The sequence below is a fragment of the Vanrija pseudolonga genome, chromosome 7 (genome assembly GCF_020906515.1).
Source record: "Vanrija pseudolonga chromosome 7, complete sequence".
Classification (NCBI taxonomy): domain Eukaryota; kingdom Fungi; phylum Basidiomycota; class Tremellomycetes; order Trichosporonales; family Trichosporonaceae; genus Vanrija; species Vanrija pseudolonga.
Window position 1 is genome coordinate 1,235,897 of NC_085855.1, and position 22,932 is coordinate 1,258,828.

The window sequence follows — 22,932 nt, forward strand, 5'->3', positions numbered from 1 at the left end:
AGCCATCCCACCCCACACTCTCTCATCCACCCCGCCGTCGCGCCAGCGTGCGTCAAGCCCAACCCACCGGCTTCAGAGCAAACACAGAGCGAAAGGAGAGCGGCCGGCCCCACTCTTTCCGTGCCAAATACTGCACATTTGGTACATGATTCGACCCCGCCGCACGCCGCGACGAGTGAAGGGGGCAATACCCCGGTCCACTCCCGCCGAGTTATGGTAACTCGCCTGAGCCCCGCCCGCTTCGCGCTGGGTACGGCTGTGATGGATACACGCCGCGCGTATGATCGAAGAGAGGCAGCTCTTCTTTTGCGTGCGTGTCGTGGGTGTGCATGTGGTGAGGCGGCGTCAGTCATAGTCAGCTTTCTTTTCCTTGTGGGTGGTCAGCGCTGGTTCGCACCTCACGCCTCGCTGCGCTCGACCGCTCGCCCCGCTCCCCGCCGTGCCCAGATCTATGCATCATACCTAAGACGGCCACGACCGCCATATCTTACAAACCTATCCGACAACCTAAGCGGGCGAGAGCTTGGCGGCGGCCGCCTTGGCTGCCTTGGCCTTCTCCTCGGCGGCGTACGCCTCGGGGTTCTTCCTGCGCCAGTCCCAGATACGGTACAGCTGGGTCAGGCCGGTCGTGCCGACGAAGAAGTTGACGGCGGCCAGCGAGTAGTTGACTGGCGTGATGACCAGCGAGTAGCGGACCTGTGGGTGGGGTGGTTAGTCGCGTCGCGGCACGTGGGGGGTGAGAAGGGCGTTGAAGCCGAGCCGTGGGATGCCGTGCGCGCCTCGCGTGACTGGTGACAGACCGATGTTGCGCAGCTGGCACAGCGAGGTAGCCAACAAGCACGGCCAACAACCAAGACAAGCGGCAACGCGACCAGGGAACGACTCGAGCTTTCCATCTCGCGCAGCGCGCGCTTCTCCACGCGCTGACGCTGACAGGCGCACAACGGCCACGGCGCACCAGCCCTTTCCCGTCATCTCCAAGCCCACTCACCCAGATGAAGCCCGTAGCCGCGAGCGCGACGTTCTGGCTGACCGAGAGCTTGTCGGCAGGGCGCTGGAGGTCCTTGATGCCGGCAGCGACGAGGGCCCACTTGGCGAGGGGAGCCCAGAAGAAGATGGTCCTGTAGGGTGGGGTGGGGTAGTGCGGGGCGGTGGGCGTAGAGAAGCAGTAGCAGGCCGTAGTCGGATCAGGAGATGGACAAGGCGGGAGCACGACGCGTGAGATGAGATGCGATGGGACGCGACGTCACGAAGACCAGACGCGATGATATCAGACAGCGACGAGGAAAGCGGTCAACACAGCGGGTAGGCAGCACAGAGAAGAGTTCGTCAGCACGGTACATCGTACTCTTGGCCACACGCGGCGCGACGCACTTGGGACCAGCGGGGTGGTTGACAAACGCCTGCCACTTGGACGTGGCCTTGTTAGCGGCGGCGTTGGTGACCTTGGAAGCGGCGGCGCCTGTTGCGGGTCCGGACATTGTTGGGCTTTTGAGTGGTGAGGGGCGAGGCGAAGCGTAGTAGGCACAAGTCTAGGTTGTTGTTGCAATGTTATCGTCTCTAACTTGGTCGTCGTCGTCGTTGTCCGTCTGTCGGCGCTCCAGCTAGCGGCACTGGCATGTCATTGCCGCCTCCGCATTCAACTCCTCTGGGGCAGACAGGCAGGCAGCACGACTCAACTCACACTACGGCGCGCCGGAGTTTGACTCAATGTGGCACGGTTCGCATGGTTTCCACGTGGCGGGGCCCCAGATTATGTAACTGACTTTCCACCCGTCAACAACAATCGAAACCTGGTATGCGGTCATTGGGAAATATGGACAAGTTGCACGACTCTTCCCCAACCACTACCACCAGCATGAGCGCGAGCGCGAGCAGCACCCGCCCCCTGCCCGTGCTGATAACGTCGCGCAGCGTACCCGGCCGCGTCGCCTCGCTGTCGCGGCGCAACGTCGCGTGGAGCGCGGACGGGCAGTGCCTCCTCGTCTCGCGGCATGGCGTGTCGATCACGGCAAGTATCTGGCGTGGGGTAGATGGGGGAGGGTGCGCTGACCGCGGCCGCAGACACCACACCTGATATCTACCCTTCCCGCGCCGAGCGTGCCGCTCAACTCGAGCATCTACGACGCGTTCGCGCCCAAGGCCTTGCTCGAGGAAGGCGACGACGACGACGATAACAAGGACGACATTGACGTGGACGGCGACGGCGGGCCGTCGGCACGCAAGCTTGCGCGGCCCAAGGACGGGGAGGTGTGCTGGTGGATGACGAGCGTTACGTTCGACAGTAATCGCCAGCGGGAGGACGTGTATGACTGGGCGGACGTGGGCGGTGGGTTCCAGGCGTCCTCTCGTCGCTGACCCGCCAGATGAGTACAGCGCCGTCCTGACCGACAATAACCGACACGTGCGCAGCGCGGTGTGGTCGCCGTCGTGTATGAGCCGGATAGGCAGCGCCGTCGTAGCGGTGCTCACCAACTCGCTCAGCGTGTCAATCTACGAGCCGGCAGGCGACCCCCTCTCGCGCGGGTTCGAGGAGGCCGCCGACCTCTCCCAGGCCATGATGCGCCTGCTTGGGCCCGACCTCGTGCCGGACAACAAGCCGACCACGCGGGCGATGCTGCGCATGCGCTTCACGTGCTTGGAGTGGAGCGACGCGCTGCCCATGGACAGCATGATTGGGGTTGATGGGAGCTTGCTCGCGCTCGGGAACCGCGCGGGCGGGGTCGCGTTCTGGAGGTGAGGAGGTGGGATGTGGGCGCGGCGCTGACGTGTAGTTATGCGAACGGTACTGCGAGCCTGATCGCCGAGGTACCCGTCCTACCGGCGTCGCCATTCGTAAGCGACCTCACATGGTCCAAGTGGCAGGCGGTGAACGAGACTACTCGTAGGTGTATGCCTGTCGGACAACCTACTGACGCCAGGTGTCTCGCGGCTGGCTCTCGCAGGAACCGACGGCTCAGTATGCACGCTCTCCGTCCAGCGGATAGCTGTCCAGTCCAAAGACCAGGATCCGACGTGGAGACTGGAGCTCGGCGAGCCGGTGGTCATCTCCCCTGCCGACCGGCGCACAATCACTGCCATCAAGTGGCTCACTGTGAGTCGCTCGGTGCTGTGACCTTATCTGACCGCAGGACGATCTCGTGATCTGGACCAAGTCTGGCTCTGTTCACTTCTGGCAGGCGTCACGGGGCGCTGTGAAGAGCGTCCGCCTGCAGCCGATCGGCAACTGGGCCGGCTCGAGCCCGCTCACCGCCTGTGCTGGTGGGTCGCGAGCTGTGCGAACCAGCTGACGCTAGGTATCCACTTCGTCGCGCCGTCTACCGTGCTCGTCGTCCTTGGCACCCTGACACACCATGTGCTCGTCGACGTGACCACCGAGCCCAAGCTCGCCCCGCTTGCCGAGTCGCTCCGCCTCTCGCTGGCGGCACGCGACGCGTTCCTTGACGTGTCGCGCAACACGACATTACGGACCCTCCTCATGACTAGCGACCGCGAACTGACTGCCTCAACTGCTGGGTATGCCGCCCTTGGGGGGTCGTTTGACATTGCCACATGGATTACAGAGTAGGTAGCAGATACGCGACTACCTGCTGACACCAGACCCCTGACACTACACAACCTCGACAGCTTGACCGAGGTCCATCGTATCGATGATTTCATCGTTACCGACCTGAAGCACACGCAGGCGACGCCAGAGTCGATCGCCCAGGAGGTGGAGAAGGTGCTCGCGGATCCACCACGATGTAAGCTTTCCGGAACGGCTGAGCTGATATTAGTGTTTGACGTTGCGCCGCTTGTGCCGCTCATCTCGCTGGTGCTTCGCACCCTCGCCAGCGACTCCGACTCCGGAGAGCTGCTGCTGAAAATAATCTCCGCCTTCGACCCCGATACCGCGGGCCCATCATTGGAATCATCGCCTTCATCACCACGGCAAGCCCTGATTCAGGCGCTGTGGGCTCATAAACCACTCGACCGGCTACGCCTCAGGCTCGTTCTCGCTTATTGGGGACAAGTAAGCGCCGTATCGTCAGACCTGCTGCTAATGCACAGCGCACGTTCCCCAGTGCATACGACGAGTTTACCACCGTAGCACGATCACTGGCGTCGACGCTGAGACGTACCATCGCGTCGCTGACGCTGGAATGGGCGGTGCGGCATACCTCGGCATCCCTCGGTGCAATCGATGAGCTCTACATCCACCACCTGATTGCGCTTAGTGGCGGATCTGGGCATATCGGTGCTCGTATCGTCAACTCGGCCACAAGCGCGGATGGCACCGACTCGTGCCCTGCGTGTAAGAGTGAGATTCCGTTCGTGGCGGACAGCGGGGCGCGGTGTGCCAAGGGGCATGAATGGGGTGAGTTAAGTCGCGGCGATGGTACGAGTGGCGTGATATTGACCTGCGTCAGAACGGTGCTCTGTCACTCACTTCCCCATCACAACGCCAGAGTATCGCTTGTGTCCTGTGTGTCCTGCCGTGTCCCTCATCCCCAGGAGCCAGATGGTGGCGGGTGGGGGCGGCGCGGCAACCGAGGCCAACGGCTCGGCGGCGGCGGCGGCGACGACAAGCGACTCGCTTGTGCAGTTTGCACTCGAGTCCGCAGTGCATTGTGTCATGTGTGGCGGGCGGTGGTCAACCGCGTTGTGAGGGGCCGTATGTGAGCGGGCGGACATGGTAGCGAGGTGTAGTCAGCTGGATACGTAGACGGGCGGGGCGGGGCGTCGCCCAATGCCAGCAGCTGTATTAATGGCGCGAGTTTGCGCGCAATGTATGGTCCATATTGCCGCGAGTGCCAGTCAGCCAACACAAAAACAGCGGCGACATGCCGACTGACGCGCAGGTGCCGTTGACGAGCGGCAGCGGCAGTGGCGCAGCCCTGGCGCGCTGATAACGCCAGTGCCGAGGGGACACGAGCGCGTCGGCGCGTCGTGGGGTGGCGGGTGGCGGGTGGCGGGCTGCCGGCGGGTCAAGCACGTTCATCGAGCACATGTCACCAGCGGCCCAAAGTGGGGCCGGTACGCTCCGACGTTTGGTATCTGATAGCTTAGCCTGCACTGCACGGCATGCTTCGTAGTCGTAGTCATGCATTTGGATTTGGCATGGCATGCCAAATCGTGGAGGAGTTGCGGTCGTCGAGTCGGTGTGTGGCCGCTCGCAGTGGCGGGTCCGGATCGACCCGGTGACAGAACGGCGGGGCGCGATTCGTCCCGACCTGACTCGGCGCCGAGGCGACAACCAGTGCAACAATGTTTGTTTTCACGGCGTTGGCGGCGTGCTCTGATCGAATGTAGATGCGTGCATGCGTGTAGTCCGACTCGGAGTACAGCGACTGCAAACATGCATGCATGCACGCCGGGGTTTGTGCAGCTTTTTGCTAGGCGGCAGCAGCCACGCCCCAGCTGGCCGGCCACAGAAAAGCGCGCGATTACGGGTTATCTGGGGCGAGAACGCGCCCGGCGGCGGGGAGGCGCCACTGATCTAGGGGTGGGCCCGACGTCATTGCCTTGCCCCTGGTCTGTAGCCCCGGCGGCAAGTGTAGCCTTTGGTATTCCCATTTCCGATGTTTGCCTCGGAGCGGAGAGAGAGAGAGAGGGTGGTGCATCAGCTGTGTGCCAAGGGCGGGGTATTGTTGATGCGACGGGCACGAGTCGACGACAGTGGCGAGTTTGCAGAGCTGCGCTGATCGGAACTGGTATATATCTTCGGGTTCCTCGAGGCGGTCGGTAGTCACTCAGACAAGACAACTTTCACCCGATAGCTAGCCAGCTACAACGTAGCACCACATCACACACCACACCACACCACTCCACCCCCACCCCCCACCACCATGTCCTCCCTCCTCGTTATGCCCCTCCGCGCCGGCGGGCCCAGCGTGCTCCGCATCGCAGCTACCAGCTCGCGTCGCGCACCGGCGCTCTGCCTCGCGGGGCTGCACACCAGCTCTATCGCGCGGACGCCGCCTGCGCCCAGCGCTGCGCCGAAGAACGCGGCGTCGTCTTCTTCTTCCTCGGCAGCTGCCGATGCGACGACGAGCGCGCTCTCTCACGAGGGGCGCGGGAGCGAGGGCGCGCACTACAACGGTGAGTGGCGCGCGGCGCGGCGACTGGAAGCAAAGCTCACACGGCGCAGACAAGACCGAGGCCGACATCTCGGCTCTCATAGCCACCGACAAGGCCGGCGGGTGGACGCTCATGAACCCCATCTACACCGAGTCGGACCTCGACAGCGTCAAGGTCGTCTACCGCGAGCCGCAGACCATCACCGACGCGACGATCCGCAACATGGTCCGCCTGACCAAGTGGACGTTTGACAAGGTGACGGGCTACAAGGGCACGCATATCACGCCCGACCACCTCAAGAGCAGCACGATCGAGCAGCTGCGCGAGAAGGGCGACCTGCTCAGCGACAAGGCGTGGCTCAAGCGCATCATCTTCCTCGAGTCGATCGCCGGCGTGCCCGGCATGGTGGGTGGTACGCTGCGCCACCTGCGTAGTCTCCGCCTGCTGCGCCGCGACGGCGGCTGGATCCACACGCTGCTGGAAGAGGCCGAGAACGAGCGCATGCACCTGCTGTGAGTGGGACGGACACACAACACAGCTGGCACCTGCTGACGCCCCCCAGCACCTTCATGACCGTCGCTCGCCCGTCGTGGCTGACCCGCGCGGTCGTCCTCGGCGCCCAGGGCGTCTTCTACAACCTCTTCTTCCTCACCTACCTGATCACGCCCAAGACGGCGCACCGCTTCGTCGCCGCGCTCGAGGAGGAGGCCGTGCGGACGTACACCCACTGCATCGAGGACGTGGAGCGCGGCCTCGTGCCCGAGTGGAGCGACAAGCCCGCGCCGCAGATCGCAATCGACTACTGGCGCATGCCCGAGGACGCGTCGCTGCTCGACGTGATCAAGGCCGTGCGTGCCGACGAGGCGACGCACCGCTTCGTCAACCACTCGCTTGCCAACCTCGACCAGAAGCACGACTTCAACCCCTTCGCTTTGGGCGAGCCGGCCCCAGAGATCCGCGGCACGATCCCCGGCTTCACCCGGGAAGAGAGCGCAAAGTACGCCAATGAGACGCAGCAGAAGCTGCTCGGCGCGGCAAAGGAGCAGCAGGAGAAGCAGTCGTAAGCGGCCTCGAGCGGCGCAGCCGCGAGTGAGCGCGTCCACCGGAGCAACAAACAACGTCGCTGCGCCAGCACCCAGCCACAAAACGGTCACACAGTCCCACTTGTTAGAGTAAAACGTAATGATGCCCATGTTCATGTATTCTATGTCGCGAAGTGGTGCTGGCGTGGAGTGGCGGGGTGTAGTGGTTGAGGCATGAGGCCGCTGGCCGGCTGCGTGTCGGATGCCGAGTCGACTCCGTTGTCGCGGCGCGGCGCGGCGCGGCGCGGCGCTGGACTCTCGCCGCGGACACTGACCGCCGGCTCCGACACCCGGCTCCGAGCTGCGACGCAACGACGCGACTCCGAAGAAACCAATGCATATGATCTGGTGGTCAGCGGCGGCCGCGACGACGACGCTCACAATGTACTCCTATGTCCAGCTCGCTCTCCTTCCTCTGCGCGGCTCAAGGCCCGTCGTCCACACGCCCACCGCTCGCACGGCGCACCGCCGCCTCCGGCGTCGGTGCTAGTTCATCCCCTCCACAGGCCCCTTCTTGACCGGCATATCCACCTTGGGCGCATTAAGCGGCGGCAGCTTGGGCCCGTGGAACTCGCGCCGCTTGTGTGCCGGGTCGTCGTTGCGCCGATTGGCTAGGATTAGGAAGGTCGAGCTCGCGGCCGCGAGGATGCCGAGGAGGAGGAGCGGGTTCGGGCCGCGCGGGGTCGGGGGCTTGGTTGGTGGCGGGGGTGGTGCTGTCATTGTTGGTGGTGGGTTGTTGGAGTTGAGGGAAAGTCAACGACGAGGAGATGGAGAAGACGAGGAAGGCCGGTGGAGGTCATCTCGCCGATCGTCTCCGCCGAGGCGCTTTTTCGCGCCCCTGCTTTTGCAACCACACCCACCACTCGACGTCGACGGCTGCATGGCTGGTTTGCACTGCGCACAGCGTGCAGCGCACGACGTGACAACGCAGGCAGGATCAGTGCAATGTAGGCCCGGGCCGAGCTCGTGAGCATCTTTGGCCGTTGCAAGCCGCGCTCACGCGACTCCTCCCCTCACCAACGCCAACTCGTGCCACACCGCATGCATGCCAACGTTCTGTAGATTCATATCCAACATTACCATCCGTACGATCCCACTCTCATGCCATCACGCTACCTGCGGCCAGCGGGGCGGGGGCGCGCGAAACCGCCGCTGCCACCACCGGGCGAGTTGACTCTGGGGCCAAAGGCGTTGAACGCGTTCTGGATTCTCTCCTTGCTGTCCCCGTCGTCCTCGACGGCCGAGGTGGGTGCCGAGGCGTGCGCCGCGGCAGACACGGGGCTCGACGAGCTCGCGGGCGGCGTGTGCGACGTCGTGCGGATGGGCATCGGGCGGCCAAACGCTGCGCCGACGGGCGCGGGCGCGCCAAACACTGGCCGAGTGGCAGGCGTGGCGAAGCTGCGCGTCGGGTTGCTGCTCGGCGGCGGGGCGGCAGCGACACCGAACCCGCTCGGTGCGGGCGCTCCAAACACGGCAGGCTTGCCCGGGTTCGGGAGGCTCGACGCGTGTTTTGGCTTGGCTGGAAGCGCCTCGCGCAGGTGCGTCTCGTTGACGTCGTTCTTGTCCGACGTCTCAATCTTGCCGTGGATCTCGACGCCCGCCTTGTCGATCGCATCCTGCTGAACGCCACGCACCGACGTCGAGTAGATCATGCGGAACTTGACGGGGCTGCCGGACGGGCACCAGTAGATGAAGACGACGCGGCCCTTGGACTCGACCTCGGGCTCTGGTTCAGGCTCGGCGGCAGCGATGGGCTCGGGCGACGCGGGCTTGGACTCGACCTTGAGCGCTGCGACACCTTCCTCTGCCGTCTCTTCCTTGTCACCACCTGTCTCCTCAGCCTCCTCCTTCGGTGCAGCGTCCTCCTCCTCTCCTCCCTCCGTCTTCTCCTTCTCCTGCTCCTCACCATCGGCAGCGTTTTCAGGCTGGGCTGTTGAAGCTGCGACGTAGCGAACACCGCCAGCGGTCGCCTGGAATGTGTTGCGGGGTGCGGAAGGCGCAGCGGCGGCAGGCGCCGGCTTTGGTGCCGGCTTGGGGGGCGGGGGCGTGGGGAACGAGTAGAAGACGTAGGCTGGGGCCTTCTCTGGCAGCTTGGACGCGAGCTCGGAGGGCTTGCACGCCTCGGAGCGCTGCAGCTGGAGCAGCGACGAGTCGGTGGGCGCAATGTCCTGGGTGTCAGTTGTGTCGAGGACACGTGAACTCACCAGAGACACGATCCAGCCGTCGTCAGACCTCGCAGCGGCCTTGGTGAGCGCCTCCTGCACGTCTGCGTTCCACTTCATGCGGCCACCAAGCCCGACGACAGCCTTGACGCGCGCCGTCTGCGTCTCCTTGTCCAGGGCGAGCGACTTGGCCTCCTCCGCCTCGGCCGCCTTGATCTCGAGCAGCGCCGCCTCGGACGCGGTGAGCGGGGGAGGCGAGAGGATGTGGTCGAGGTGGGCCTTGAGCGCCTTTGGTGTGAGGTCTCCCTGAGGGGGTGGGTCAGCACCGCACACTACAGCACAGCACAGACACAACAGCACAGCGCCGCCGCCGCACACTCACAATCGACGTCGCAAACCAGTCATGCTTAAAGTTGCCGGTGCCCAGCGCCTTCATGAGGCCGCCGCGCGAGCTCGCCTGCAGCATCTTTGCGCGCACGCCCGCATCGTCGGGCACAAACGTCACCATCATCCACTCGTACGCGCCGCCCGACTTGGAGTCGAGGCGGTAAGCGAACGACGCGGGCGTCTGCTTGCTCGGCAGCGTGGGGGCGAGCAGCTCGATGTCGTCGGCGTACGAGCCCTTGGGCTTGACCGTGGTGAGGTGGGAGAAGGACTCTGCGGGGGTGTGTGAGCGGACGAACACAGCTCCAATGTGGGCATAGAGGTGAGACGTAGCAAGGGTTACACCACCGTGCAAGCCCTCGCCATCACCCCAGCACAGCACTCACCGCCCTCGATGGTGAAGACGAGCGCGCGGACATCGTCAGCGCTCGACTTTGCTGCGCCGAACGCAGCGGAAATCGCAGGCGGGACCTTGATCCCAGAAGGTGCAGACATTTGCGGCGTCTGGAGTGTGCGAGATGGGTGGAGTGAGAGTTGGAACGAATGGCCAAGTGACTGGAGTGAATTGGGTGCTGCCTGCCAGTTGGAGTGACGAGGTGTTGGTGGTTGTGGTGGGACGTGGCTGCGGGGCGCGGGCATTCAGGACAACCGGCAGCGCGACGCACAGTGACGTCGCTCACAAACCACCACCACCACTTTCTCTTGGCCTCAGTGACTTGCGACTCTTGTGCATCGCATCTGCCCCAACGCTCTATCCAATGCATACACACGCCAATGCTCCATGCACAAGTAATCCCCAAACACCTCGTCCGCATGCTATATGTACTCCTGTGCCTCGTCGGCCTATGCGCCAACCTTGCTCTTCTTGTTGGCGGTGGCAGAGTCGGGGGCAGCGCGCTTGGCGCCAGTCTCGGTGCCGTCCACCTCCATCGCGTCGTCTTCGGCAGCACCGCCGGACCCAGATGGAGGGGGGACGAGGCGAGGTGCCGACGTGACGGCCTTGTGTGTCCTGCGCGCCTCTGGTGGGTCAGCTAGTCTCATGCCCTGAACCCACGAGCTCGGAGCAACACCTTCTTTGGCGTCAACGAAAGCGCCTCCTTCGCGAGGTTGGCAGGAATGCCGAGGATGGTTGCGCTGGATATCAGCTACGAACTTCGCGAGTGAAGCAGCTTACAGGTTCACAACGTCGAACGGTCCACGGAGGCTCGAGCTGCTCCCATCTGGCCCAGAGGACAGGATGATCCCCTTGCCCTCGGTCACGCGAACAAGCTCGCGGGCATTGGAGAGGAAGTTCTGGCGGTATCTCCGTGCTGCGTCCTGCGGCACCGATGTTGGGGGAAACAGGCCGGCCGCGTAGGGGATCTCAAACTGGTCGCGTCAGTGGTGAACAACAACAATGCCAACACCACTCACCACAACACCCATGCGCAGCGCCTGGCGCACCTGCTTGCGGTTCAAGCGGAACGAGAACGGGCGCTCGTGCAGTGGGACAGTGATGATAGAGATCTGGGATGTTAGTGGGTCGTCAGGGCCATCCGTTGGGCACCCACCTGGTTAGGACCAGGGTTGGACAGCTCGACACAGGCAACCTGGAAGGCCTTATCCGAGCCAACATACGCGCTGAGGATGTCGTAGTCTGCCAGCGCGTTGGTGTTGGCCGCAGTCTGCATGTGTCAGTTGATTGCATGGACAAGGACACAACTCACAATCGGGTGCACCTTGCCGTCGTCGAGACGCATGTGGTAGCGCGTAACCTGCACCAGAGTGGGCTGTGATGGGCCAGCGTCGCTGCTGCTGCTACTCGTGCTGAACCGCGGGTCGAGGCGGGGGAAGGGGAGGGTGCGCGCGTCCGCCGAGCCGAAGGGGCACGGCGTGACGGCGGTCGACTGCTCGGCGGACACGGTGTACGCAACGACGTTGTAGCCGACTGGGTGCGTCAGCGGGCTGTATCCCACGATCCACAACCCTCCTACTCACGATGACCTGCGAGCGCGACGTCGCGCGACACCTTGACGCGCTCAGCGGCGTCCAGCCCAGCCCAGCAGTCCGCCGGCGCCGGGGTGGACGTCTTGGAGCGGTCGTCCGCGGCCTTGCCCTTGCCCTTTGCCTCCTTCTTCTTCTTGGCGGGCGCAACCTCGGGCGAGGGGAACGGCACGAACAGGTCGTAGTACATGCCGCGATGAGTGGGTGTGGGTGTGGTGGAGAATAGAGAGACAACTAACGCACTTCGATGCGGAAGTCAAGCTGCCCACACCGAAATTGTGCGAGGGAAGGGTACCTCGCGTGGTCGGCACGTGGGAGGGCGCAAGCTCAAATTGATCCCGAGACGCAAACAAACAGATCGCTATGGCTTAGTGGAAAAGCGCCAGGCTCATACTTTGTGTGACACCTGGAGATCCCTGGATCGAGACCAGGTGGCGATACGAAAGCTTCGGCTTTTTGGCCCCTGCTGCCTCGTCCTGCTCGTGGTTTTAGATCGCTTCTGCGCGCTGTTGAACTCGATTGAGGTTGATTCTTTTTGCGAGGTGATCGGCGTGATCGGTGCGTGTGTGCAACGGGGCACAGAACACGCCCCCGCGCCGTCATGCATGATCGGCAGCATACGCGCCGCACACACTACGGCGTGTATGAGTGGCTGCGCCGTGTGTGCAGACGCGTACAGGCGTGTGGTCGTGGCTTTAATATCTGCTTGAGGCAACTCTGGTCCAGTCGTCTGGGCCATGCATGCGCCTTGACACACGCCTGATGAGGGCAACTTGCAGTCAAGGGGCCCCTGGCAGCCAAGAAAGCCCCACTCACCCTCGTGTTCGCAAGGACGCTCGTGCGCCGGCGACAGGCTCATTCAACCCCCAGTCCAGCGACTCTTCCCCCGCCGCCCAGCTATTTCTCCCCTCCCTCTCATTCTCTCACTCGCTCTGTCTCTTGTCCATCCTCGTCATCATCATCCAGTGAACCCCAACACAATGCTGCACCCCCACCCTCCCTTCCCCTCCCCAGCAACAAGCGGTAGTTACCCGTCCTCGTCGTCGCCACTGCAGGCGCCACGCCTTCCTCCGTCCTCGTCGCCGAGAATCAACTCGCCGCTCACGCTCCCCGCTGTCGCAACCGCCATGGAGGCTGGGAAGGTGATCACGGACCTCGCGACTGCCGTCACTGTGTCCACGTTGGCTGTGGGCGACGCGGCGCCACCAGACCTCGAGGTTGGCAATCTCGAAGGTGGCGAGCCCGAGGTGGCCGACGCTCAGGCCGTCGAGGACGTCGCCCACAGAACACCTCCGCCGCCGACTTCTCCTTCCGACTCCCCTTCCTCCGCTCCTCTTCCTCTCCCAGAGGACGATAACACGTCCGGCCAGAGCAAGAGGCTATCGTTTGGAAGTGGCGTGATGGCTTCCCCCGCTAGCTCTCGCCACTCTGCGGCCCACACTGACAAAGCCCTGATGCCCATGGTGTCCGAGGGGGCGGCTTCACCTCCCCCAGCTGTGCCCTCCCCCGCCGAGGAGGTGGCCGCAACCTCTCCTCCTGGTTGCCAGGAATCTCTCCTCGCCTCCGAGGAAGCTACCATCGCCGAGCTGGACAAGGCAGAGGCGCAAGCAGCCCAGATGGCCGCGGATGCGCCTTCCTGCGACGAGAATGAAGGAGACACTGCCGAGGCGCTCGCTGTGACTGAATCTACAGTCAGCGAAGGGCCCCAACCCGCTAGTGATGCCGATGAAGACGGCCTGGTGAGTACCAAAGGCTGAATGACCGCTGATCTCCAGGCGTCTTCCATTACTGCCTCACAGATGACAAAGGTGGCCGACAATGAATCAAAACAGATGCAAGTCGACTTGAACGACCTGGATTACCCCTTCAATGCCTCTTCAAAGTCCATGGAGTTCGTACATCCGTCCCCTCAGCCCTCGTTCACCGAGGCCGAGCACATCCAAACGAAGACTATCAACCCGGCCGTCCTCCGCCCGGCTCTACCGCCGTCGACGAACCCCAGCTCGTCCTCGTCGAGGCAGACAGAGTCAGAGCCCGAGGGTGAAAATGACACCGACCAAACCCCACGCGTTGGTAAGGGCCCAGCCTCTTCCAACCCCGTCGAGGAAGACAGCGACGCCGACGGAGAGTTCGAGGAGGATGATCAGTTTGCCCGCGGGCTCGAGGAGAACGAGGTACACCTCAAGGAGACGGCCGACGCGAAGGCGATCAGCGCGGTGCTCGACTTGGACGAGGCGATTGACGAGGCCGTGGCTTTGGAGCTGGACGAGATCGAGAATCAGAAGGTAATCAAGGAGTTGGAGGACGAGCCCATGGTCGTGTCGGACAGCGACGAGCCATCAATCCCATACGTTCCTGCCCGAGGCCGCCATCATCGCCAACGTGTAGGCGCCTTACGCGGGTCGAGTCCCGATGACATCGTCTACGTGGGGAAGGCCGCTGGGCCCAGCACGCCACACCTCCCCTTCGGCGTCTTGTCAGGCAAAAGATTACCAGCAGCAGCCTCTCCAGCAGCACCCACAAAGCCACCTCCTTACAAGCCCCTCATCAGAGCCAAGAACAAGTTCACCCCTCCAAGCCGGCGAAGCGACAGGGTCCTCGCCAGAAGCCCAGCGAGCAACAGCAGCCTTCCAGCTAGCCCTGCGATGACGACGAACTCTGGCCCCATAAAGATCACGGTGCCAAAGGTGTCAAAGCAGTCCGCCATCCCATCGTCGCGCGCCACGAGCGCCACGTCCTCGAAGAAGCGTGCCCTGGAATCGGACGACGAAGAAGACATCATGACACGCGTGTACAAGCGCATCAACGATGGGTCGAGGTCGCCATCCACGCCCAAGCGCCGGTCCACCTCTGGCTTCCAGCCCAAGGTGAAGCGGGGACGCCAGAGCACAGAGCGCTCGGGTTCGCCAGACCCGCGCTTCCAGAAGCCGGCCAAGATGCTCGCCAAGAGTGACGGTAAGCGGCGGGGCACGGGCACGTGGCCCAAGTTACCCAAGGAGGCGGCGGCGTCGCTCATGATGGTGAGTGCGGTGTGAGTGGGCCGTGCTGACGTGCAGCAAGAGATCGCGTGTGAGCAGGTGGGTATGGTGGTGTGGTGGAGAGGCAAGGAGGGCAGCTAATGCCAATGTGGACAGTGTGACGGCCGGTTAGTGCAGTCCTGGGTCAGCACTGACGTTCAGAGCGCACTGGATATGCGCGATGGGCCAGGGAGACCTCGCCCTCGACAAAGGATGGATCTGCCCCGACTGCTGCGAGCTCGTTACAAGTGGGTCCATCGTCCACCGACGAGCTGACCCCGCCCCAGACAACAACATCGACATGATGCTCCCAGCGCCAAGGAGCCGCTGTATCCGAGGTGACTGCTGGCGCAGGTTGGTAACGCCTGTCCGGACGCTGGCGGACAAGCCGGCCGCGAGCAGGGAGGTGGGCGCGGTGGGCACGGCTAACGGCAGGCGGCATCGCAAGATGCAGGACGTGAACCCGGACACGGATACGTGGTACTGCGAGCGCGTGATTGGGTGGGTGCAGGCGCCATTGAGTTGTGCTTACCCGCCAGACGCCGCGCAGTCGGGCGGTACGAGGGCTCGAGTACCCGCGCGTTCGAGTACCTCGTCAAGTGGCAGGACTGGGCCGTGGCCGACTCGACGTGGTGAGTGGTGTCGCCGCAGGGCGTGGCTCACGCCCAGGGAGCCGAAGGAGAACCTCGCGCACATCAACGGCCGCTGCCCCATGATCGAGACGTTCGAGAAGAAGGCCAAGGAGGAGAAGGAGCCGCTCAAGCAGAAGACAGCGCTGCTGGCCGAGGCGTTCGGGTGGTTTGACCGCAAGACGGGCAAGTGTCTCGTCGAGCCGAGCGGCAAGCCGCAGCCGAAGAAGAAGGCGACGAAGTGAGCAGTAGATCAGTAGCAAGACTTCAGTAGAGATGATGCATGTGCCAGCGCGCCATGTCGCACCAGCTCGTACGTCAGCTCCCCCAGCCGCACACCGTCAGCACCCCTCGCAGGCACAGATGCATAGCAGCGTCGTCGACGACTCTCGCCACAGCCCATTGATTCTTTCGCCCCTCAATCCTACTTCTTGCCCTTGCCCTTGACCGCGCCGGTGTCGGCGCGCACGTCGGCCTCGGACTCGGTCTGCGGGTGCGCCTTGATGGCGTCCTTCTCGTGCTGGAGCTCGCGGGCGCGCGTGAGTTCTGGGGAAGGGGAGGTCAGCGCTTGCTTGCGTCTTGTTTCCTCAGCCGTCGTCTCCTTCCGTCCCGGTTCCGGGCCTCCGAGCAAGCAAGCAAGCCAGCTCGGCTCGGCTCGGCTCGCTGCGCTCGCCCCGCCCTCGCCTCGCACGACTCACCCCAAGCAGTCTCAGCCTGCAGCGCAGCATCAGGCTTGGCAGGCAGCGCGGGGTCGTTGTCGGCCTTGACGTCGGCCTCGGACGCCGTCGCGTCCTTGCGGTCCCATCCGGGGTCGACCTCGTACTTGCGCTCGTACGTTTTGCCGCGGGTGGTCTGGCGCCGTGTCAGCGAGCGTGACGGGCAGAGGGGCGGGGGCACTTACCGCGCTGGTGGCGAGTGCGCGTGTCGACGACGGGAGGCGCAGCGCGCGCGAGAGCTGGACAATGTTCCTCATGGTTGCTTGTGGTGGTGGTGGTGGATTGCTTGTGGTGGTTGGTTGGAAGATGCTAGCTAGCTTCGTTACTCGACCTAGCACGGCTGCCTGTGGGAATGCGACCCCTGCCTGTGGTTGGCCTTTGGGTTCATGCCTCGCCTTTACGGCATACCACGAAACACACAATTGACCGCAGAGCTCCGCGGGCGGGGAGTTACGACGTCGACAAACAAGGTCAATGACGTCAGTCACGGCTGCCACATTGCCGCTAATCCGACTCGGAGAGGCGCGAGGCGCGCGAGGCGTTCACTGCGCCGGGCCGGCGCAACTTCGGGAGCATCTTTGCATGATACGAGTTATGGTACAGACAACTAACAGACACGGGTGCACGCGCAGCAAGTCTCGCCGGCCGAGGCGGCGGCCAGACTCACAGCCGCACATGATGGCAGAAAAGTTCGGCAACAGGGAGAGAGGGAGAGAGAGATGAGACAACCATGGCAGGGACGGGCAGATGGCAGATGATGCAGGGTGATTGCCAACCAGAGTGGCATGGGGGGAAGATGAAGATGTGCCGGTCAAGGACAGCATCTCGTCTAGTCCTTGGACGGCTCGCCAGCAGCAGCAGCAGCAGCAGCAGCAGCCGTAGCGACGCCCTGGGAGTCTGCGCCGGCGCCCGCGCCGGTTGAAGCGCCAGCATCCTCGGCGTGCACAGCTGCTGCCTTGGACGCCCCAGTCGCGGAAAGGGGAATCTCAGATACTGGGCTCTCAGCCACGGGGCTCTCGGTGAGAACCTCACGCAGCGACTGGTGCATGAAGTCGGTCGGCGTCTGGACACTCGGCGCAGTCGAGGCCGTGTCCAGCGGCGACTCGGGCGTCGGCGAGTGCGAGGCAGGCTCGGCACCTAGGGCCGGTGAACCGGCGACCTTGGCGTCCTCCTCGCCCTTGGGAGGCTCCACCTCCACTGTAGGCACGACTGCGTCCGTGCCATTGGGCTCCGCCTTGCCCTTGCCCTTGTCTTGCACCGCCGCACTTGCTTCTGTTGACGCCTCTGCGGTCCGCAGAGAGTGCCCGCTCGCAGGCACGTGAACGTCGAGGCTGTGTCGCGACTGGGCAGGCGCAGCAAGCGGTGACGAGGGGTGAGAGTCGGTAGTTCCGAGCCTGGGACTTGGGCTAGGCGACGAGCTCGATCGCGCACGGTTGTTCACCCCGAGGCTGCTCGACGGGCCCGCAGGCGACGGTGCTCTCGGGGTGCCGTCGCCAGGGCCGAGTGTCGTGGGGGACGGCGCAAAATGGACGCTACTCTTCGAGTTGGAGCGGCTGCGGTTACCTGACAGCTTGGATAAGAGCTTGGAAGCATTGCCGTTCGAGTTGTTCTTCCACGACGCGAATGTTCCGGTCGCCGACGAAGACCGGCGGGAAGAAGACTCGCCCACGGGCGTCGCCGAGCCACTCGTCCGGCCATCGCCAGGCTTGGTCTCGGCAGCAGATTTCCGCTGGTGCTCCTCGTGGTCGAGGAGCGACAGCCGCATGGCCTCCATAATCATCATCTGCTGCGTGTCAGCGTACCATTCCCAATTGCTCCACCACTAACCTCCTCCATCTCGCGCTCACGGTCGCGGTTGCGTCGCGATCTACGGCTACCGCCGCCGCCTCCCTCTTCCTGCGGAATGGACATGCTAAAGTCGGCCTGGCCCGTTGCCCGCGCCGAAGTGTATCCAATGGGAATCAGGCGGTCGCCCACTTGACGCATGACGATGCGGCGCGCAGCACGACGAGCGGCCGCAGCCTTGACAGCGTTGAGCTTGGCCTCCCAGTCGGGTCGAATCTGGTCAATGGTGATGACCTCCTTGGCCTTGGACGACACACTCTTGCGGCGAGTGCCCTCCGGCTTGGAGAGACCCGGGGATGGTGCCGGCGAGCTACTGAGCGGAGTGTCCTCGGACAGCGAGAGCGCCTGCGAGAAGCCACTGGTGCCAGCCTCTGGCGAAGTAGATAGCGCGTGGGCAGCGGCACTGATAAGCACGCCACCAGTGACACCAGCGGCGGGTGACACTCGCGGCGGCGACGGCCGCTCGTAAATGACTCCAAAGTCGGGCTCCATGCAGTACGGGCAGCACGCCGAATCCGACTCGAGATGTGTCACGGTCGCCTCGCTACGCTTCATCTGCACAAAGCACTCGGTGCACAGTGGCTGCTCGCAGCATCGCGATGTGTTGATGTTGGGAGGATAGCTCTGAGACAGTTGCGTTAGCCAGTGGCAACTAGACATGTAACGCTGCACGCCCAATCATACAGGATCAACGCCGCCCGCTCCACACTCACCAGGAAACAAATGGGACATTCCACAGCACCGAGATACGCTTTGACCTCGCGGCGGTCATGCTCGTCCTTGTCGGCAAGTGTTTCCTTGGGGAAGGGGTTGCCGCCCTCACGCAGGACCTTGAGCCGGGCTGTGTACGAATTGTTTACGTCGTCCTCAAAGTCCTTCTCGCGAGTTTCGTCAAGAGCGCGCTTGATATCGTTCTCTTCCCATTCTTCCTCAAAGTCGTCGAGGCCGCGGTAGAAGGGTGCGAGCTGAGCCTCGAGGATCAGCTCGGTCACCGCCTGCTTCGAGTAGTCGTGCGTTTGCGGCAGACCGAGCGCATGTGGGTTCTGTGGCGATAGGTGGCCCGCAAACGGCAATAGTAGTGGGGTCTGGGGAGGTGCAGGAGATGGCGACTTTGGGGGCGGCACCGGGCCTGTACTTGATGCTGCTGCTGTGGCGGCGGCAGCAGCAGCTCCGGGCGGCGCCGACGCGTCTCGACCGTTTGCTGGGGTCCCACGGCCACCCGAGGCTGGTGCGGGCTGGGATGAAGTGTTTCCCATGGTGCTGTCGGGGAGGGAGTTTCGACAGCGATTTGGGGCCAGTTGTTGCTGGGCTGCGAGTTGTGAGAGTCGTCAAAGGACGATGGAATGTGTCGGGTGTGTCGGGTGTACGATTCGTGTGCGGTCCAAGGGCGAGAGTTTGGAGGGGGTGATGGGACGCGCACCGATGTGCTCGTCAACGCACTGCTGAACCCCTGTGCTATGCGTCTATGCACGAAGGGGCGGTGTCTACCCTTTTGGTGCGATGGGCGATGTTGATGTATATAAATGCAAGGTTGAGGAAGATGTGTGCGTGCACGAGGGGGGTGTGTGATGATGCACGCAGGGTGGTGGGTGGGATGACTGCAGCAGCAACGAGCGGCACCAGATTGAGGCGAGGGTCGGTTCCTGGCGTGGGAGAGCGGCGACGGCGGCGGCGACGTGGGCACTGGTGGTGATACTACCCCGCTTGTGACGCTCTTTCCGCTCGTCCGACAACAGGCGCGCGAGATAGCTCGAGTGGCAACAACGAGCCGTAGCGTGTTTGTCCCACGCGTACGACGGGTGACGGGTGGAGCGAACAATAACAACAAAGCGTCGGTCGTCGTGATGATGTCGTGATGCCCAAAGCTGAGGCGGGGGGCTGGCTCTGACGTATAGAGTTCTGTTAGGCCAGCAACAGGCTATAAACGGCTTTTCTTTGGCGTTCCTGTGGGTCGTCGAGGTGGTGAACAATGTGGCCAAGATGAAAGAGGTCGTCGACGCACAAAGAACTGTGCACACGAGAGCAACTATCAAAGATCCAAGGCCTTTGCTTGGTTATCTTTGATCCGGATGCGGTGTAATGCTCCTGGTGCTGCTGTTGCTGCTGCGCAGTCTGCCCGGCGCCAGGTTGTTCTGGCCCCAGTTGTGCCCACCCTCTCCTGCGTCTCCCTTCAAGGGCCCCAGGCCACCCAAGTCACCCAACTCTGACTCAGGAACTATACTCGACGACCCAGGACTCGTTCATTACCCTCGGCAACTTCGGCCCGGCCAAAGAGCGTACGCCGCGTTTGGTCCCCTTTGACGCGGTGCTGCGATGTAAGCGGACCAGCGTGAGTGCGGGTTGAGTTAAGACGGCGTACCGCCAACCTCGGAACACATCGCAACGCACGCATGCATGTGAAGAAGGCGCTGGCATGGCCGAGTCGGCGGCGGCGTCCTGCTGTATTGTGGGCATGCGGCCATTGTGCGGGTGGGTGGCGTTGGGTGTGGGTGGCCGTGAACTTCAACACAATGACCTCAGGTCGGCCGGTTGCGGCCATTAGGAGCGGCTTTGACGGGCCGTTTAGGAATTAGGAATCATAAAGGAGGGAGGCGGTCACCTGGATTTCATTTTTAACAGGGCATTAGAAAATGCTTCTAATCAGCCCGCACCAACTCACCTCAAAACCGGCTACAGCCGCATACCCTGGACCAAATGCTGGACAATACTTAAGCTGCAACAGTCCAATCCGACCTCTTCAACATCTCCCAATCTTTGTGAACGTCAACATCTTCTAGCCTACTACCATACTCCCTCCTCACATCCTTTCGCACTCATCCTGACTACAGCCCTCCGTCGTCAAGGTCCTGAAAGCCCGGTGGGGCGGTCACGCAGCCAGATCCACAATGCGAAGACACCCCCAAAGGCATCACTCACGACTCCCATCCTTCCCCACAACCTTCCCTCACTTGACCAGGTACCTCGGTTGCCAAACACGCCCGGGGGGACAGTGCTCAGCGCGGCGAGCACCGCCCCCCGCCACCGCCATGGCGTGCAGGCAAGCGGGTCAGACGCCTCCGCGGTCTTCTGAAATTCAATGGATAACTAATCGCCTCCCCCACCTTGCCGAGGCGTCCAGACTTCTTCATCTGGCCTGCCGTGACGACTGGAGCCCGAGAGCACAGCACGAAGAACTCACTGGCAGCAGAGCTGAATAACTCAACCCCTCTTTCGCCTGCCTTCTACCACTTTCGGATACTGTGCACTCGCTGTCCTTTCGCGGCGGGGTGTAGTGACTGGTTTGGTTGGGACCGCTATGACCGCGATATATAAGTCCGCTCGCGGCCTGCCCCATTCTTTAGACGGCAGGTTTGCTACACATGGTGTCTTCTGACTCACAAACTTTCTCTTCTCGCTGACGATGAACATCTGTCAAGAACCGCAAGAGGTCGGCCCAGCCATGTACGCCGACTACTATGGGACGGTCTGGGACTTCTCCCGGGTCAAGCGTTTCCATCAGGCCCTCTCGGGGGAGAAGGAAATCAGGAATGAGGAGAACATGGTTTCCATACTCTCTATCTCGCCGAAGTTAATGAGCGAATTTAGCCGCACTATGTTGGAAAGAGTGGGCGAGATACTCGTCAACCAACGCGAGACGCTGCTCAGCTGGTATGAGCCCAAACTGGACGTGAGTAGGCCTCTCGGTGGGACTGACAGACCTAGCGGTCATTCCGGTTTCCAGGTTATAGATCCTGCAGATATCTAGGGACTTTCATCCCGCCAGAGATTTACGACGTCGATGCCCTCCGTGAACTGGTGGGCGATTCCTCGACCGCATTCAATGACCGGAAAACGTCGTTATTCCACCGCCTCGGTGTGCGTCTAGGCCGTAGACACCACGTGCGCCTCCACCCCAATGTGAGCCTCTTGACGATCCTTCTCATCTGGCTGCACGTGTGGGGTGACAACCGGGGCATGTGGAAGTTGCTGCGCACCGATCCCCAGGTTATGCTGCAGGACATCCGGACCACGGGCCTCGGGATCCTCTCGTCCGGATCCTTCATCAACGGGGCGTTGAAAAATCTACAGTTAGATGTCTTCAACTACGCCGTCATCACGACTGATCCGTGCCTGCGGGGACTCACGCACATCCTCATGATGTATGCAGCAGACAACAAGTCGGCGGACGCGGACGACATTAGTTCGGAGGGCATTCAGCGGAAGCTGGAGTATCTCTTTCGTCGGCTTCCACGGATCCAGGCGGCCAACGTCGCGTTTTACGGCGTGCGATGCGGCCTAGTGTTCTGTGCTCTGGCGGCGCACGAGTCCGCAGTGCGCGACCGCCATACACCCAAGTTTCGTATCGGCTCTGCTGCCGTCACCGGCGTCAGCAACACGGCAGCCAACATTCCGAGCGTAAACGGCGTGCCGGTTGGCAAACTCATCGAACCAGCCACCACCGGCCTCCGCGGTATCCTCCTTGACACCTTTGGCCGGCGCCAGAAACGACTCAACGCTGGCGTAGGCCACGTAGAGTACAAATTCCTCACCCAGGTGATCGGCGAGGCAGACCAGGGGCTCCTGGCCAGCTACGCCGGCAAGGTGCCACGTGACGTCCATGGGAACCCAATCCCCGCGTTCGGTGCGGTCGTGATCAAGTTCAAAGAAGCCGCCTGGAAGGTCTTCAAGCTCGTGATGAACGACGAGGGGTGCACCGTGGGCATTGATTTGCCCAGCAAAGTCTTGCAGCAAGTACCCGAAGTTTGGATGCAGATGATTCCCGGCAGCGTGCCGATTGAGGATGCGTACGGACCGGATGCCAAGCCACCCAAGGAGGATCCATCGTTCAAAGGGGATCCATCGTCCAAAGAGGATCCATCGTCCAAAGAGGATCCATCGTCCAAAGAGGATCCATCGTCCAAAGAGGATCCATCGCCCATGTTTGTGATGATGATCACGCCAAGGATATCGACCGACTGGCCAAACAACGGTGGGCCGTTCGAGATCCAGTCATTCCTGCACGCCAGTGTCGAGACACTGTGTCTCCCATAGCTGAGCTGTCCATACAATCGTTA

At 62.7% G+C, this 22,932-nt stretch overlaps 10 protein-coding genes and 1 non-coding gene across 11 annotated transcripts; 5 read left to right on the forward strand and 6 right to left on the reverse strand.

Annotated features, from left to right (window-relative positions):
* Positions 1–437: 437 nt before the first annotated feature.
* On the reverse strand, positions 438–1,606 carry MPC2 (Mitochondrial pyruvate carrier 2). Its single transcript, XM_062775898.1, has 3 exons — positions 1,375–1,606; positions 992–1,121; positions 438–696 (listed from the first exon to the last, which is right to left on the reverse strand). Exons 1-3 carry the CDS (start codon positions 1,479–1,481, stop codon positions 508–510), a joined length of 426 nt encoding a protein of 141 aa, XP_062631882.1. The 5' UTR covers positions 1,482–1,606; the 3' UTR covers positions 438–507.
* A 252-nt stretch (positions 1,607–1,858) lies between these two features.
* On the forward strand, positions 1,859–4,648 carry LOC62_07G009344 (uncharacterized protein; the record flags this gene model as incomplete). The annotated part of the gene is made up of 10 exons (XM_062775899.1): positions 1,859–2,029; positions 2,065–2,329; positions 2,367–2,736; positions 2,775–2,884; positions 2,946–3,094; positions 3,132–3,261; positions 3,297–3,564; positions 3,601–4,012; positions 4,051–4,357; positions 4,449–4,648. 10 exons carry the CDS (start codon positions 1,859–1,861, stop codon positions 4,646–4,648), a joined length of 2,382 nt encoding a protein of 793 aa, XP_062631883.1.
* Positions 4,649–5,727: 1,079 nt separating this feature from the next.
* AOX1 (Alternative oxidase, mitochondrial) lies at positions 5,728–7,276 on the forward strand. The gene is made up of 3 exons (XM_062775900.1): positions 5,728–6,081; positions 6,131–6,572; positions 6,623–7,276. The coding sequence occupies exons 1-3, from the start codon at positions 5,829–5,831 to the stop codon at positions 7,122–7,124; spliced, it is 1,197 nt and encodes a 398-aa protein (XP_062631884.1). The 5' UTR covers positions 5,728–5,828; the 3' UTR covers positions 7,125–7,276.
* On the reverse strand, positions 7,265–7,862 carry LOC62_07G009346 (uncharacterized protein; the record flags this gene model as incomplete). Its single annotated transcript, XM_062775901.1, has 3 exons — positions 7,265–7,392; positions 7,418–7,487; positions 7,647–7,862. 3 exons carry the CDS (start codon positions 7,860–7,862, stop codon positions 7,265–7,267), a joined length of 414 nt encoding a protein of 137 aa, XP_062631885.1.
* A 307-nt stretch (positions 7,863–8,169) lies between these two features.
* Twf1 (Twinfilin-1) lies at positions 8,170–10,254 on the reverse strand. Its single transcript, XM_062775902.1, has 4 exons — positions 10,075–10,254; positions 9,687–9,961; positions 9,347–9,610; positions 8,170–9,310 (listed from the first exon to the last, which is right to left on the reverse strand). The coding sequence occupies exons 1-4, from the start codon at positions 10,181–10,183 to the stop codon at positions 8,255–8,257; spliced, it is 1,704 nt and encodes a 567-aa protein (XP_062631886.1). The 5' UTR covers positions 10,184–10,254; the 3' UTR covers positions 8,170–8,254.
* A 178-nt stretch (positions 10,255–10,432) lies between these two features.
* On the reverse strand, positions 10,433–11,861 carry RPP30 (Ribonuclease P protein subunit p30; the record flags this gene model as incomplete). The annotated part of the gene is made up of 7 exons (XM_062775903.1): positions 10,433–10,707; positions 10,743–10,822; positions 10,863–11,056; positions 11,102–11,194; positions 11,239–11,352; positions 11,395–11,615; positions 11,666–11,861. 7 exons carry the CDS (start codon positions 11,859–11,861, stop codon positions 10,532–10,534), a joined length of 1,074 nt encoding a protein of 357 aa, XP_062631887.1. The 3' UTR covers positions 10,433–10,531.
* Positions 11,862–12,028: 167 nt separating this feature from the next.
* LOC62_07G009349 lies at positions 12,029–12,111 on the forward strand. The gene is given in 2 exon segments: positions 12,029–12,064; positions 12,076–12,111. It is a non-coding gene; the product is annotated as a tRNA-Met (tRNA).
* Positions 12,112–12,651: 540 nt separating this feature from the next.
* LOC62_07G009350 (uncharacterized protein) lies at positions 12,652–15,562 on the forward strand (the record flags this gene model as incomplete). The annotated part of the gene is made up of 6 exons (XM_062775904.1): positions 12,652–13,410; positions 13,471–14,691; positions 14,879–14,936; positions 14,976–15,189; positions 15,228–15,320; positions 15,358–15,562. The coding sequence occupies 6 exons, from the start codon at positions 12,652–12,654 to the stop codon at positions 15,560–15,562; spliced, it is 2,550 nt and encodes an 849-aa protein (XP_062631888.1).
* Positions 15,563–15,668: 106 nt separating this feature from the next.
* LOC62_07G009351 (uncharacterized protein) lies at positions 15,669–16,390 on the reverse strand. Its single transcript, XM_062775905.1, has 3 exons — positions 16,219–16,390; positions 16,016–16,169; positions 15,669–15,863 (listed from the first exon to the last, which is right to left on the reverse strand). The coding sequence occupies exons 1-3, from the start codon at positions 16,288–16,290 to the stop codon at positions 15,742–15,744; spliced, it is 348 nt and encodes a 115-aa protein (XP_062631889.1). The 5' UTR covers positions 16,291–16,390; the 3' UTR covers positions 15,669–15,741.
* A 472-nt stretch (positions 16,391–16,862) lies between these two features.
* On the reverse strand, positions 16,863–19,874 carry SIP5 (the record flags this gene model as incomplete). The annotated part of the gene is made up of 3 exons (XM_062775906.1): positions 18,592–19,874; positions 17,861–18,502; positions 16,863–17,819 (listed from the first exon to the last, which is right to left on the reverse strand). The coding sequence occupies exons 1-3, from the start codon at positions 19,132–19,134 to the stop codon at positions 16,863–16,865; spliced, it is 2,142 nt and encodes a 713-aa protein (XP_062631890.1). The 5' UTR covers positions 19,135–19,874.
* Positions 19,875–21,470: 1,596 nt separating this feature from the next.
* LOC62_07G009353 (uncharacterized protein) lies at positions 21,471–22,909 on the forward strand (the record flags this gene model as incomplete). The annotated part of the gene is made up of 3 exons (XM_062775907.1): positions 21,471–21,545; positions 21,581–22,573; positions 22,631–22,909. The coding sequence occupies 3 exons, from the start codon at positions 21,471–21,473 to the stop codon at positions 22,907–22,909; spliced, it is 1,347 nt and encodes a 448-aa protein (XP_062631891.1).
* Positions 22,910–22,932: the final 23 nt, after the last annotated feature.

What these genes read in the sequence shown, in the direction of transcription:
- AOX1 (XM_062775900.1), top strand. Translation starts at nt 5,829, where the DNA reads ATGTCCTCCCTCCTCGTTATGCCCCTCCGCGCCGGCGGGCCCAGCGTG. An exon ending in CGAGGGCGCGCACTACAACG is followed by an intron (nt 6,082 to 6,130) that starts GTGAGTGGCGCG and finishes CACACGGCGCAG; the next exon opens with ACAAGACCGAGGCCGACATC. An exon ending in AACGAGCGCATGCACCTGCT is followed by an intron (nt 6,573 to 6,622) that starts GTGAGTGGGACG and finishes GACGCCCCCCAG; the next exon opens with CACCTTCATGACCGTCGCTC.
- LOC62_07G009351 (XM_062775905.1), bottom strand. Translation starts at nt 16,290, where the DNA reads ATGAGGAACATTGTCCAGCTCTCGCGCGCGCTGCGCCTCCCGTCGTCG. An exon ending in GCGCACTCGCCACCAGCGCG is followed by an intron (nt 16,170 to 16,218) that starts GTAAGTGCCCCC and finishes ACACGGCGCCAG; the next exon opens with ACCACCCGCGGCAAAACGTA. An exon ending in GCAGGCTGAGACTGCTTGGG is followed by an intron (nt 15,864 to 16,015) that starts GTGAGTCGTGCG and finishes CCCCTTCCCCAG; the next exon opens with AACTCACGCGCGCCCGCGAG.
- Twf1 (XM_062775902.1), bottom strand. Translation starts at nt 10,183, where the DNA reads ATGTCTGCACCTTCTGGGATCAAGGTCCCGCCTGCGATTTCCGCTGCG. An exon ending in CGTCTTCACCATCGAGGGCG is followed by an intron (nt 9,962 to 10,074) that starts GTGAGTGCTGTG and finishes ACACCCCCGCAG; the next exon opens with AGTCCTTCTCCCACCTCACC. An exon ending in ACGGCTGGATCGTGTCTCTG is followed by an intron (nt 9,311 to 9,346) that starts GTGAGTTCACGT and finishes ACTGACACCCAG; the next exon opens with GACATTGCGCCCACCGACTC.
- MPC2 (XM_062775898.1), bottom strand. Translation starts at nt 1,481, where the DNA reads ATGTCCGGACCCGCAACAGGCGCCGCCGCTTCCAAGGTCACCAACGCC. An exon ending in AACCACCCCGCTGGTCCCAA is followed by an intron (nt 1,122 to 1,374) that starts GTGCGTCGCGCC and finishes CCCACCCTACAG; the next exon opens with GACCATCTTCTTCTGGGCTC. An exon ending in CGGCTACGGGCTTCATCTGG is followed by an intron (nt 697 to 991) that starts GTGAGTGGGCTT and finishes CCCCACCCACAG; the next exon opens with GTCCGCTACTCGCTGGTCAT.